The 14,788-nt window shown below is 41.2% G+C and overlaps 1 protein-coding gene across 5 annotated transcripts in view; it reads right to left on the reverse strand.

The window, feature by feature from the left end:
• Positions 1–14,088, reverse strand: part of lama2 (laminin, alpha 2) — a 159,554-nt gene extending 145,466 nt beyond the window's left edge. For all 5 annotated transcript variants that reach the window (XM_061704863.1, XM_061704862.1, XM_061704860.1 and 2 more), the window contains exon 1: positions 13,888–14,088. In XM_061704863.1, the coding sequence (XP_061560847.1) occupies positions 13,888–14,086 (199 nt within the window). In that variant the 5' untranslated portion in view covers positions 14,087–14,088. The remainder of the gene's footprint in view (positions 1–13,887) is intronic.
• Positions 14,089–14,788: the final 700 nt, after the last annotated feature.

Genomic DNA, 14,788 nt, shown 5'->3' on the forward strand with positions numbered 1-14,788 from the left:
CACACAAATAAACAGGGGAGACTATTGGTGGTGGGGTGAGGGGGGGTTTACAGTCAGCACTGCCAAAGCAAGTAGATGAAATCTCGACCCCCGATTACAACACAGTTTGCATTGTGAAGTCATTCAAAAATAGCCTCAGTCCCTGGAAGGTGTCTGCAATGTGAGAAATGCCTTACACATGGACATGTACCCAGCAGCACACAAAAATTGTGTAAAGTGGTACAGTAAAGCACAGAATACAACATAGTTGTATTGCTTTCTGTATGGAGGTGATGATGACACGCAGCAGAGAGATGTCTGTTGTGAAATACTGATGAAATGTGTGCATTGTACACACTACTTTAGACAAAATACGCTGCCCAGCAAACACACTAATATTTTCTTGAACCGCCTTCAGCTATGATTACTACGCACTTTCCCCATGACATTATTTTCATTAGCTTACGCAAGGCCCCGATAAATATTTCCATTCAAAACTTGGCCAAGATCTTGCATTGATGATAGAAGAGTTGGTCTTCTGTGGGAAGATTATCAGTGGGGTTAATGACTGTTTCAGTGCTAAGACTGGGTCATTTTGCCACAATTTAACAAACCTCGCAACGACAAAATCTAAAAGTTATCGTATTGGGATAATGCTGACATTAAGGTCACAGCAGCATTGTTTTAATACCTGTGTGCGGAGAACTTAATTTGAAGCTCAGCGTATACCCCCAAATATATTTCCCAGAGGGTCAGATGTTATTTGCTCAGCCATCTCGCTAAAGCATCCACAAACCGAGATAAGTCAGAGCTTTCAACATTTGTTGTTGGATCATTAACGACTGCTGGTTTGGCTGACATGGTGGCTTGTGTAGAGCCTCTTTGTTTAATAGTCTGTATAGATGGTTTTGTATATATAGACCATATATATACACTTTTGTAACAAGAACAGAATGAATACAGTAGAGTGAAAAAAAAAAGAATCTTGCCCCATTGCTCATGTTGATTATTGGATTTCAAAGCTTGTTTGGTTCAGTTTCATAAGATACACGGATACATGAAGACACACATAAAGGGTCCCATAATATGCCCCCGTTCCTTTTCACTCAACATTCATTAGGGTAAATGGCAACAGTGGCACACTATGATACAGTTTGTTTGTGTAGAATGGAGCTGGAACCGCTACTGCACATTGATTGGTAGATAGAAAATAGTCCCTTCCATGTTACAATAGAATGACAGTGATGGAAAGAAAACAACAACGTGACGATGGAGGGAGGGATTTTAAAGCCTTCTGTGCCAACATGCATACTGTGATGTCACAGTATTTAAAAAGCCAATGTAGCTAACACCCATCCTACATATCGCTAGTATCGGGCCAAAGCCTCCTATGTCTAAATTTGGTCAATTTCATATTTTTTCACAAATAGATACTATTGGCCAGTCCCCACATATTTTACAATGCAATGTTAATGGATCAACAAACATGCTTTTAGTTCTTTTTTTTTGTTTCCAGAAAAGTGATGGGTTTCCACCCGATGCCAGTGATATGCAGCCTGATCAGGTTTTACGAATCCGAAGTAAGCTGTAACGCTTACTGGAAAAGTGATTAACGGAAACTGTTTGTATATTTTCTAGGACCAAAAAGAAGATCCAAGGTTACCACCCCCCCCCCCCCCCAGTGACTTGAGTAAGGCACAATGACAGCGTTCCTGCTCATCTTAATATATATTACGTTTCATCAAAAGGCCAGTAATTTTTATTTCTTGGGTTTGGGTTTCAAGTAGGCAGCACGGTGACTGGTTAGAGCGTCTGCCTCACAGTTCTGAGGACTGGGGTTCAATCCCCGGCCCCGCCTGTGTGGTGTTTGCATGTTCTTCCCGTGCCTGTGTGGGTTTTCTCCGGGCACTCCAGTTTCCTCCCACATCCCAAAAACATGCATGGTAGGTTGATTGAAGACTTTAAATTGCCTGTGGGTGTGAATGGTTGTTTGTTTCTATGTGCCCTGCGATTGGCTGGCAACAAGTTCAGGGTGTACCCCGCCTCCTGCTCGATGATAGCTGGGATAGGCTCCAGCACGCCCGCCACCCTTGTGAGGATAAGCAGCTCAGAAAATGGATGGATGGATGGGTTTCAAGTATCTTGGGGTTTTGTTCATGAGTGAGGGAAGAATGGAACGGGACCTCGACAGGCGGATCGGTGCAGCGTCTGCAGTGATGCGGACTTTGTACATGTCCGTTGTGGTAAAGAAGGAGCTAAGCCGAAAGGCGAAGCTCTCGAGAAGCTCAGTCATCCGCGAGGATCTCAGAGTAGAGCCGCTGCTCCACCGCATTGAGAGGAGCCAGGTGAGGTGGCTGGGGCATCTGATTCGGATGCCCGGGAGGTGACCCCGGGGATGACCCAGTACACGCTGGAGAGACTACGTCTCTCGGCTGGCCTGGGAACACTTCGGGATCCCCCCGGAAGAGCTGAATGAAGTGGCTGGGGAGAGGGAAGTCTGGGCGTCCCTGCTAAAGCTACTGCCCCCTCGACCCAACCTCGGATAAGCGGTAGAAAATGGATGGATGGATGGGTTTGGGTTTCACAGGGCTTTGGCTCTTCAAAACAATATTAGCTTATCTGATACACAAACAAGCATCTCCCATCCTAGAGCAAAGCAAGTAAAAGAACAGCCTTTATTCACAACGTCCCCACAAACAATGAGCATGTTGATTTGCTCTACCAGAGCTGTGAGTTACTCAAAGAATAAATGTGCTGACGGACCACCCACCATCATAGCTTCGGGCCACGCTGAACGCTTAGGTCGGCTGTCCTCTGCAGATCCAAACAAGGTCAGCAGGAAGAGAAACATCCAAATAACTCACTGATATTAAACCCTGTCTTAGAGTGCTTTCACTAGCCTTTTCCCCATAGATGTCTAGTAAGTTATTTCTCATCACTGGCTGAGACTGTTTTTCTTCTTGAAGTTAACCATCCAGATAATAATTAATAAAGCAACAAATTACTACCCAGCCAAATACTCATTGTATCCTCAACAGGAAAGGGACATTCTGAACTAACTCACAACCTTGCACAATCATTGACTACCACCCTTATTCCTAGGTGCAGCCAGTCTATTACTGTAGCCATGATCCAAAATCCCTGCGAACAGGCACGCGCACACATTTTCTCATTTTTCATCTTTTGTCAAATGTGAACATTTGCTCTGCAGTAGTTTCTCTGTGGGCTTGCCTTGGACCACAATAATAGAAATAGAAAAACCGAATGTGAAATACAGAATATAGACCTCTCCCTCTTTCTGTATCTCATTCCTTTGCACAGTACACACAATATCAGCGAGAAAAGCCACAGGAATAATGGAAAATCAAAATGTATATAGAAACTTTTTTTCTGCCACCTTAGCTCCACTTCTGGGAGTATTTTTCTCTGTCTTAGTTGTTTGTGTACACTCACACACACACACACACACACACACACACACACACATATGCAAGGACACACACGCACCTGCGCACACAAACACACACACACAGTGTATAAATGTCCTATAGTCAACCAGGCCATTCTGATAGACTCTTATTCTCTCTGATGCTTTATCAGCGGAATCACACAAACATTCAGCAAGAAAATAATGGCTTTTCTGCTTTCTGTGTGTGTGCATGTGTGAGAGCGTACGTGTGTGTGTGTGTGTGTGTGTGTGTGTGTGTGTGTTTGTGTGTGTACACGTATGTGTGTGCTTGTGCATTCATTTCTATCTAGAAGCTGAGCTGCAACGTGTCCATGTGCACTGCATACAGATGTGCTGGTAAAGACACATCAGAATCCTTTGATTCGGTGATTCAATTTTACACTAAGCCAACTGTCAAAATGTAATGTTAATTCAGTCACCGAATTAGGAAAATGAACTAATGCTGCCTGGAAATGAAATAGGAACCCTCAGTTTTATTATTGCAAGCATTTCATCGGCTGACTGACTTTGCGAATGTGTGTTAGTTCAAAAGTAAAGGACAGTGGAGGTCACTAGTGACAGATTTTCTTAGGGGTCAATTTATTTTCTATTTCATGATCTGTTGCTTTTGGAAATGTACCCGGTAAATAAGTAATTTAAATAAAAACTGAAGCCAATGCACGGCCATAGTCTTGGAGCTGAAGTACTATCATCTAGTGGATATCTAATTAGTAGTCTATGCAAAAAATTGCACTTCAGTTTGCTGGTTGCACACTTCCACACTGAGGCTAAATTGTCTTCGATTCAATACACTTTTTTTGTGGTCCAACTAAACAGTTTCAAAACACAAACTAATGACACTGACCTATACAAAAAATGATGTTACCGTTGACTTAGTATTGTTTTGCATAATATATTAGGCAATTACTGTAATCGAACAATTTCTGTAACTGTCAATGGGTGTTCTGGTCCACTCCTTGTGAGCAAACTGCTCTTCCTGTCATGAGTTTGAAGCACTGTGTGTTTTGGGTCCTGCGGCAAAGACCAGCACATTTGGCTTTGTAGAAAGCCTTGGATAAAGAGCCAAAACACACAGCTAAAAACAAAAAAGAACTGCAAAAGACAGAACATGGGACTTTAATGAATTCTCATCTAAATGCTACTGAACATGTATAGAAGGAGCTCAAACATGCAGTCTGGAGTATGCACTGCCTGAGACAGACGGACCAGTTTGCTCATAAATAGTAGGTCAAAATACCTGTCAACCAGTGCACAAGTTTGGAATTCTGCTTTATTTCTTTATTTTTTGGAAGTATTTATTACTAACTTGTTATTTTAATGCTCATACCTGGATAAGGCAGTTAAAAAAGTAGTGTTGCAGAATTCGTCTATCCATTTTCTTTGCCACTTGTCCTCATTTTGGTCGCGGATGAGCTGGAGCCCATTCCAGCTGACTTTGGGCAAGAGGCGGGGTACACCCTGGACTGGTCGCCATTCAGTCGAAATGTAATGGAGCATGTAACCAGCAAATTGAACCAGACCAGAGTAAGGCTCTGACTAATCTGTACATACACATACAAACATTTCCTTCCCCCCAAGAAGTTGGCAGACCAGAAAGAGCATTTTTTTTTTTTTTTTAATTGTAAATTTGATTTCTCGTGTTTATAATATTAAAGTTTGTTTATTCCAGATTCAGTGATTAAGCTAAATTTAAGTTTGCTGTCATTTGATAAACTTTAACGCTACATTTATGGAGATAAGGGAAACATGCACATCACAGTGATTTTTCATGAAATATTGAGTTTGGCCCACGACGTCCCAATTTTTAATTTTGGCCCACCGTCAATTTGAGTTTGACACCCCTGGCCTAGAGTATCAATCAAGTCAAACTCTTCTGCTCCAAAGGCACTCTTGCGCCTTTGGAGCAGTTTGGGCATTTAGACTAGGCCCACACAGCAGGGTAAGGTTATGACAACATAAGAGAGAGGAGGGTGATTCCAAAGGGTCAAAGATCACGAGTGTGAGAGGTTAGAGTTCAACTTGATATTGAATGTCTTGACAAAAAAAAAAAAAAAGCATCACAGCAGGCCACACACCAAACCAACAGATGCAACAACAAACCTTCCAAGACATTATCTGGGAATCTCTTCCTGTGATACCAATACACAGAAAACCATGCTGTGACCATGTGTTGAGCAAGTATTTGTGGGAGAGTAACCAGCATATTCTCGCAGCCACTAAACCCAGCTGCTATGAAACCATGCAATTTCGGACACAAACCAGCCACGTTTCAAATTGACAGCGGCTCAGTTGGGGGAACGTGAGCCAAAGTGCAGTGTGGCATAACTGGAAGCCTGAAATTGTTGAGAAATTGAGAACACTTATAATGTGTTGAAGTTTTTTTAAAGGATATATGGCCAGAAATACCTTTGGAATTGTTAACTGGCTTTAGTAGTCTACAATGAGCCCAACAAATTCATCCATCCATTTTCAACACCGCTTATCCTGGTTAGGGTCGCGTGGCGCTGGAGCCTATCCCAGCAGACTTCGGGCGAAAGGCGGACTACACCCTGAACTGGTCGCCAGTCAGTCGCAGGGCACATATAGACACGGACAACCATTCGCACCCACATTCACACCGTCACTGAGTGACGGTGTGAATGTGCTGAACTGAACCCACGCTGCCCGCACCAAAGTCAGGCGAGTGTACCACTACACCATCAGTGACTCTGGCCCAACAAATTCAAACCATCAAAAATCATGGAGAAAAGCATTACGACATCTTACACCTGCAGGAAGTGGAATTCACAATAACAGCTTTCACCATTTTGGGAAAACGTTCAACGAGACTTTGAAGTGCAAGTCTATGAGCATCCCAGGGATGTTTGATGGGGTGAAGCCTTTCAGTCATGGTTTTCCACAGTTTTGTGCAGAAACAAGGGGTGGAGCTTTCTTTCTATTCATCCATCACGTTTACATAACACCACTCAGTTTTGAAGGATATCTGGATTTTATCATATTTTTAAATGTTAGAGACCCCACACATAAGACGTGATTTACTCAAGATGACCAACAAAGCACACCACACCCTTATTGTGAGTCTTCTCCCTCAAACCAGATGTCTGATGTCGCCCAGAGACTGACCTGTGAGATGCATTATGGTGCCACAAGCTACCCAGAGTGCCGGAGAATACAAAGAAGAAAAAAAGAATAGTGGTAAAAGAAGTAAATCAAGAAGCTGGGCTAAATTTGAGTCATTGTAACTTTTATTGTGGTGATGACTTGTTAAACACATTATCCCAAAACTATACATGACCAGTTGCCCCTCTATTTGAGGGAAAATGCAAAAATGTGTGTACCCCACTTAAAGTTGCGATGCGAAATGGGGGTTCAAAGTCAACCCGCGAAGTTGACGTCCTCCGAGATTGTGTCAGAGCCGGGACCAATGAAAAATTATCTTTTAACATTCTAAAGTTTCTTAAGATGATCTTTCAGAAACAGATTAACAGGAAACAACCAGACCTGAATAAACAGTTCACTGATCTCAACATGACACAACACCAACCACTACAAACTAAAAAATGAAAACAGACATGATCTCGGGGTGTCACGTTATAGCGTTCTTTGAATTTTTTCTTCCTGTAAAAGACAACTTGCCCTCAGTGTCCTCACTGTGGATCAGAAGGTTTTAAACTTGAACAAACCAGCAGTACCTCCACAAACCAAAAGTGAAGGAGCAGGGAGACAAATAAAGTGAGACCAAACATAGATCTAGGGTATGGCTGTAGAGGTTGTGAGCCATACTCTAACTGCAAGATGAAAGGGAAGCCGCTGAGGAGGAGGAGAAAGAGATGAGTAGTGTAGTGAGAGTGGGGGGCAGTAAAGGGGCGAAATGATGAAATGGTGCAACACAAAAGTGCAGAAAGCTTTTGATGGGTGGAAATGTGAAAATGGTACCCAAATCCATCAGTGAAACATGTTTGATGTTTTCTTTTTTTATATACTGTTAAGTTATAGTCCATTCGGATTTTATAAAGCATACACAGATGGTATTTTTCAGTCAAATGATACACCAAAGAGGAAGATCGGGGGACCAAGGAACGAATGGAGAGAGAGGCAAAGCAAAGAAAGTGATAGGAAAGACAGAATGTAAAATTTTCAGCAGCGGAGGAGGGGAACGTGTGTGTGGGTGTGGGGGGGGGGGGGGGTGTAGGGGGGCTCATTATTGACACCATGTGTTACCCCAGGAGGCTCCTTGGGAAAATATAAGCATGGGGACAGATCAGAGAGGGGGAAACAATAAAAGAAAAAAAAGTGAGAGAAAGGAGGGGTTTTCAAGTCTTTGCAGCTGCAGGCCTGCATGTGTCCAAGGTTCAACGGGCGTACATCTGTGTCAGGCCTTCAGTGTTGCTAACCACGGGATCAAACATTTTAATCCCTGCAGTTGTAGAACCACAAGCCTACCTTTTGCCATTTTCTTTCGTTGAGGATTTTAAATACTGCAATACTATAACTAATGAGTGGTAAATATAGGGAGAGGGGGGTAAAATTGGGGTTGCCTGACAGTTTATATTTAGTTAGGTAATAATTGTTGTTTAACCCTTAATCAAGCATAAAATGGAACAAATAACGCAATATTCTCTGAAATGCTGGTTGACACATTTTCCCATTAGAAATAATTGAAATACAAAATCCATTCCAGGTTCAAAAAACTGTATAATCTTTATAAATTCAACAGGATTTTTTTTTTGTTGTTGGACATTGTTGGATAATAATGTTGGATAATAACAGAATGTTACATATATAGAATATTACATGTATATTACAAATTATCTAAAGTGAAGCTGGAGTTGTTTTTTAATGATTATTATGCATGACAGTCTACAAAACCTTGGGGAGGCTCCACACTTGATTTCAACTGACAGACTATTTACATACATGCTTCTGTGCTTCTGTTTTGGTTAGCAACAGAGTCCAATGTGTTCAACTCTTTAATGTCTGTGTGAATGTCTATGAACTGAAATAATTACTATCTATTGCTACTATTTGTTTCTTGGTGACAAAAGGGAGGCGTTTGTGTTAATTGGATGACAAATTCTAGTGACTAATTTGGGGGGGGGGTGGCCACTGTTTGAGGAAATAACGGTAATGAAACAATGCAGAATGGGAGAATGAATTTTAGGTCGCATTTTTTGCTTTTCGTCTTTTTATTAAAATCTACGGCTAAGACTGTGGCCTCTCAGCATAGATAAAATTGACATTTCTTGTATGAGCTTTCTCTATTTACACTGTGGTGCAGACTAAACCCTCAAGGGAGTTTGTTTTAGATGCGGCCTGAATTAAAGAATGTGTGCCGACTTCAGCAGGGACTGTTATTATTTTCAAAATGTCTGTCCTCCAATTGTAAAGTTATATATGTTCTCTTGGTAAACAGTAAGAACGCAGGCGCCTCTGTCAACACACATACACACACACACTTAATTAATTCATCAACTCATGCCAATGCCAGCATTCGCTCTCTCACTAAGGCAGAGTGGAGGTGGGCAGAGCAGCTATTGTGTCCCTAGAAGAATTAACTATTGATTTTCTCCTTAGCATTATCAGTGCAGCTCTGACAACAAACCAGCTAGACAGAGGTGTGCACGTACATGAAAAAGACCTAGATTTTGTTCTGCTGAGGATGTACTATTTTTTTGATAGGCACAGGCCCAAAGGGAAAAGGCTAAATTAAATATCAACGTGACAGTAGCATACACGCAAACAATGATATATCACAAAATTTTTGAAAATAACAGAAGCAACATTCATTATGACAATCACTATATAATGAAAAAGCTAAAAGTATCCAAAGCAGAGAGATGTGATGCTACCAACTCTTTTTTAGCACTATTTAAAGTGATATTGGGTGTCACAGTCACAGAAATATGATACTTTTTTACCTTGGTTCCCAATCTTAACAGTAAGGATGCCGCATCATTCCCACTTTACGCCCATTTAATTTTAGAACCCAAAGGAGTGTGATAATACACGCACACACACACGCACACACACACATACAAACACTCACACAACTGTTAACACTACAGTGACCTGTGTCTTTGGCACAATGTCATTGAACGTTATTCCTCATTCTGATGTGAACAATTTGGGGGTGAAACTAGTATTCAATTGTATATATCAATCAATATCTATACAGTTTAGAGATTGAATTGAGTGCAATTTTGGATATAAGAGCACACAATGCTCCCATACTGTAATTAAAAATAAATATGGTGGACAAGGCTGTCCACTTTCCAGCACAAATTAAAAACTAACCACTACCATTGCTTTTTCATTAGCGCTCATTTCCTCAGATTTTGTTCAATTGTTCTTGCATATGCCAATTTGATCTAGCACTTGGATTGACTTTCTTTTAAAACATCTTCATATCGCTCGAATTTTATGCTTTGTTGGGTGCTTCCACCACTCCATTTTTCCCCTTTGCTCTTATTTTAAGAAAACATTAATTTCTTGCAGTAAGTTTGCCTTTCCAAGTTGAGAAAGTTGGACAGATTTCCTAATGGTGCTGTCTATCAAACCCATCCAACTTAGCGTGGCTGCTTTCACATTAACAAAGCAGGCTGAGATCAACATGTTTCAGAAAGATAACATTGAGATGAATCCATCTCATGAAAATATTGTTTTCTCTAATGGCCTTTAGAAGAAAAACACTGGATTCACATCACATTCAGTGATGTCTCTAGGGAGCTAACAAGTCGTCAAACGCACCTTGGTTGAATTTTCATTAACATAAACTGATGAACAAATCAGTAATTGCTTTGAGGATAACTATTATAACTATTATTAGCACTGCTTATAGTACTAAGTAGTAGTACTAAAAGGAACAGACATTCAATTACACCAGCACAAATCATCAGGTGGGGTTTTTGAGAGAAGTTGCTCACCCATTTTACAAGTACATTTCCTTCTCTATATATAACGAATGTGTTATGCAAGTTAGAGCATAATCAGAAAAAAACTAACAATACATCATTGTTTCTTGGATTGTCAAGGGAGTGGTAGTACCATTAATTTAGTGAATTTTTTTTAGAGTTTACATTTTGACACTTGACCACCAAAACCTGTTTGTTTGTGCCAGCTGTACATTTGCTGCTGTTGGTCTTGAGCAACAGTCGCAGGTGAAAAGTAGGAAGTGTGTGAAAAAAGTTCCAGGTCTGGCGTAACAAAAGATATACTGTATTTCAAAATTAAACTACAAACTACAAGTTTTCATTTTTTTGAAGTACCCGTGGAGTCTAAAATACTTTCCTAGTAACAACTGTGGCGCCCTCAAACACTCCTGGAAGGATTCTTACGGGATCCTCTGCAGCTCCGTCATCACAGCCATCTTAATGCCATCCTCTTCTTCGAAACGGGTCCCTTTGATGACCCCTTTGAGCTTGGGAAAGAGGGAAAAAAAATCACTGAATGTGGCGGGTGAATAGGGAGGTTGCTCCAGCACGGCTATGTACTTCTCGGCCAGGAATTGTCGGATGCTCAGGGCATTGTGCGCAGACAGAGTTGAGATACCGAGATCCGGTATGTCTAGAGAGATCCTGTGACATTCAGGCTTCATTCGGTACATGAGAAGAGGTGAGTGCCAGGACAACTCATGGGTGGTTCACCATGACAATGCACCTGCTCACAAGGCCCTGAGCACCTGACAATTCCGGGCCGAGAAAAGCATCGTCACAGTGTTGTTAACCTCCCAACTCACCCACGCCACTTAGCTCTGTGTGATATTTTTTCCACTTTGACAAACTTAAGGCGGTCATGAAAGAGACACATTGAAAAGATATGGATGACATCAAGATGGAATCCTGGTGATGGAGCTACAGAGGATCCGGGAAGAATTCTTCCAGGAGTGCATGAAGGCTAGGCAGAGAAGGCTGGGAAATGAGGCTGAATGGCAGTCTAAAAGTTAGTCAAAGTCAAAGTCAAATAGCATAACTCCAGGGGGTTACTTCGAAAGAGAAACGTATAGTCTGGATTTGAAATACAGTATATCTTTTGTGACACCAATCCTAGAAGTTTTCTGAAACACCTTGTATATGCATTAATTCATTCATTTTCCGTACTGCTTATCCTCACTCAGGTCGCGGGTATGCTGGAGCCTATCCCAGCTATTACACCCTGATCTGATTGTCAGCCAATCGCAGATCTCGTATATGCATGTGGTAAAACTTGGCAAACTTGAATTAGGAACCTAACCCTTCTTGTCATTCGTGAAACAATGTGAAATTATTTGGTCGTGTTGTCGCTTTCATAGTAGGAGTTTTTCTTTCTATGCTACACGCTTTGGTTTCAACAGTCTTGAAACGTAGTTTGCAGGTTTATTGGTCATTGTCTGGTGCCGTAAACCCAACCCAATTCCAAATGACTGACGGAATGGTGCCTATTTATTAACCTAGCTTCTCTCTGTTCGCCACGATATCATCAGTGTAAACGGTGTGATCAAGGGGAAGAATCAATTTTATGTGATCCCCCACATTAATTCAATAAATCATCCAATCCTGCCTGAAAGACTAGATTGTCCTATTTAACGAAGGTCAACAGTTTTTCTGGTGAAATATGTGATCTTTGTGACACTAATATGAAGCCACCTACCATCATGATGTAAAGATGGGAACTTGTGACCCAACCAGGACATCTCTGAAGGCTAGCTCAAACTATTTAATAATGGTGAATGCTGCTTTTTCTGTTGAAATACATGTTTGTAACACTAATATGCAGCCACCTGCTATTGTGACATAACGGTAAAACTGGAAACAATAGACAAACCTCTCGAGAACATACAAGCTCAATTTTACAAAATCATTTCCAAAAAAGGACAAAATTACTTTTTGGGGGGAATATTTTGACCCGTGTTGTTGACCCAGCTCCAGCTGTGAGTCATAGCCTCTCAAAGCATTAATGCCATTTGTCAGTGTTACCTCTGTGTCACCGAGCATAATTCATTTTCAAATTACAGTGTGTCTTTTCTCAAAGGGTTTCGTGAGAGGGTTTGATCTTTACCTACCCAATTATAACCAACACACATCTTCCCTCAGTTGCATGAGTATAATACAAAGCAAATTGATTTGATTTGGTTTGAGATCATTAGAGGGGTCTGCCTATTTTCTTTGAGTAATGCCAGAAAAAGCATCCCTAAGCATGTCAGGTAGTGTGAAACAAACCTAAACAATCCTCTAAGGGCGCAGAATCTCGTGAAAAATTGATCAACAATCATAAAATAACAATTATCAACAGAATGCTTGTCCTGCTTCTTTCAGAGAGAAACAAGACCATAACAATATACTTTGAAATGCCAACACTGTTGAAAACTAATTTTAAAAAATCATATTTAATCTCAACCAAGATGGAAGCTCTTTCAGTCTGTAACTGTTATTTTCATGGCTGATGAGTCATTGATCAGGTTGAGTCATCACCAAAAGTCTCCAAAACACTTTTCTCACTTTTCTGTAGTATTTTTGGTCATTCTTAGGAAACATACAGGGGACAAAGTTTATGATCCATACTAGAAATGTGTGAAAGAAGTCTATGTAGATATGATGAGGGCTTTCAGCAGTTAACAAAAAAAAAATAGGTCAAAAGAAATTAGATTGATTGATTAGATTAGATTAGAAAAACAGACTGACAGCTACTACAATCCAGTACAGTATATGCACAACCTACTTCGGCATTCGGCAAAACATGTTGAAGCAATTTCTCACAGTTCTGTTGAATGGCGAAGGGGACACTGACAAAACAACCATAGGAACTCTTTTTTTTTTAAGATGACCAAAGATGACAATATTCGATGTTTAGGCTTCATTCATTCAGGATAAAGCAAGTTTCACCAACATTGCGGAAGCCTCTTCCACATGGATAAGTCCTATAAATGCCTGTGTCATCATCTATGGATTTTAAACAGCTATGACAGAAAAATTATATTATTTATATGAGTTTTCCAAAAAATGAAATTTTGACATCTTCCCGTAAAGATCCATGTTACGTGTTAATTTAAACAGTTCTGATTGTGGGGGGTAGGGGGCTACAAAATTCATATGGGTTTCCCAAAAAATAGAAGAAAAAAACATGATGTGAAGCTAGCTGAATGACTCTCCTTGCTAGCCTGCAGAAATGTTTGCTAGCTGATGACTAATTAACTATTATCACACTAAGCCACGTTGTTAAATGTTTTACCATCACTGAGAGAATAAAATAATCATAAAAAATGTGAGTTATCTTAATGAGATCACTTACAGTGTAAAGAATTACAAGTGCCGAGATGCTTGTGTTTTCTGTGACGGTTGCTAGCAGTTGACTAATTTGCTGATTAGGCCAAATGAGCCGCTGCCCACTGAGTGACTCATGTGACGTAATCACTAATGGACTCTCGCAATAGCCACAGACAGACAGAGAGACAGACAGACGCTTACCTCTTTGCTGCGCGTGGCCGCATTGCCATAGCAACGCGGCGAGGAGCACCGTCCCGAGCGGCGTCATGTTTGTCCCGTGTGAGGTTTCGGGAGCCGGCGCGCCACTGTGAGCAGGAGTTGAAGCGAACTTTGCACGCCTCCTCCTCTTCCTCTCTCTCCTCCTTCCCCTCTTTGTCTCAAGGGGAACGGCGGGGAACATGTGAAAATGTTGTCCTGTGAAGAAACCAGAAGTTTTGGTCCAACTTGACAACAGTTTTAGGGCTCCTCCTGCTGCCCCGCACCACTCACCACACGCTGTCTGAAGTGGTAACAAGTAGTTCTCTCGCTAAACCAAGATGCCATACACACACACACTTGAAACAGACACTGAATGTACGGAGTTTAGGTTCACGCATAATGCTAAATTACGTTATAATTAGATATGTGTTGTATGGTGACCAATTGGTTAGCACGTGTGTCTCAGTCAATCTCAGCTCAGGCACGCCTGTGTGGGTTTTTGCATGTTCTCCCGATGCTTGCGTGGGGTTTTTTCCAGCCACTAGAGCTTCTTCCCACATCCCAGGAATGTGCATGTTAGGTCAATGGAAGATTAATGTCTCGGTGTGTTGTTTGTCTATATGTACTGTAACCTGCAATTGGAGATTTTTTTGTGCTCAATCACATGGCATGCAGCAAAGAGTCGCCAACATAAATTTTTTCGCAATCGGTCGCGTTTGGTTGCGTCGCTCGGAGTGTAGCAGGCCTTAAGTTCATCCTCTCATATTTACTAAAAAGACAAAGCAAAACATGCCACGGGTTAATCTTTTGATACTCAATGGCCATTTACTCCTATGCTGTTGAAACTCACTCGCATTGAAATGTTGCATCCCGCCAACTTGTCAATCAATACAGTAGTATGTGT

The sequence above is a fragment of the Phycodurus eques genome, chromosome 18 (genome assembly GCF_024500275.1).
Source record: "Phycodurus eques isolate BA_2022a chromosome 18, UOR_Pequ_1.1, whole genome shotgun sequence".
Lineage (NCBI taxonomy): Eukaryota > Metazoa > Chordata > Actinopteri > Syngnathiformes > Syngnathidae > Phycodurus > Phycodurus eques.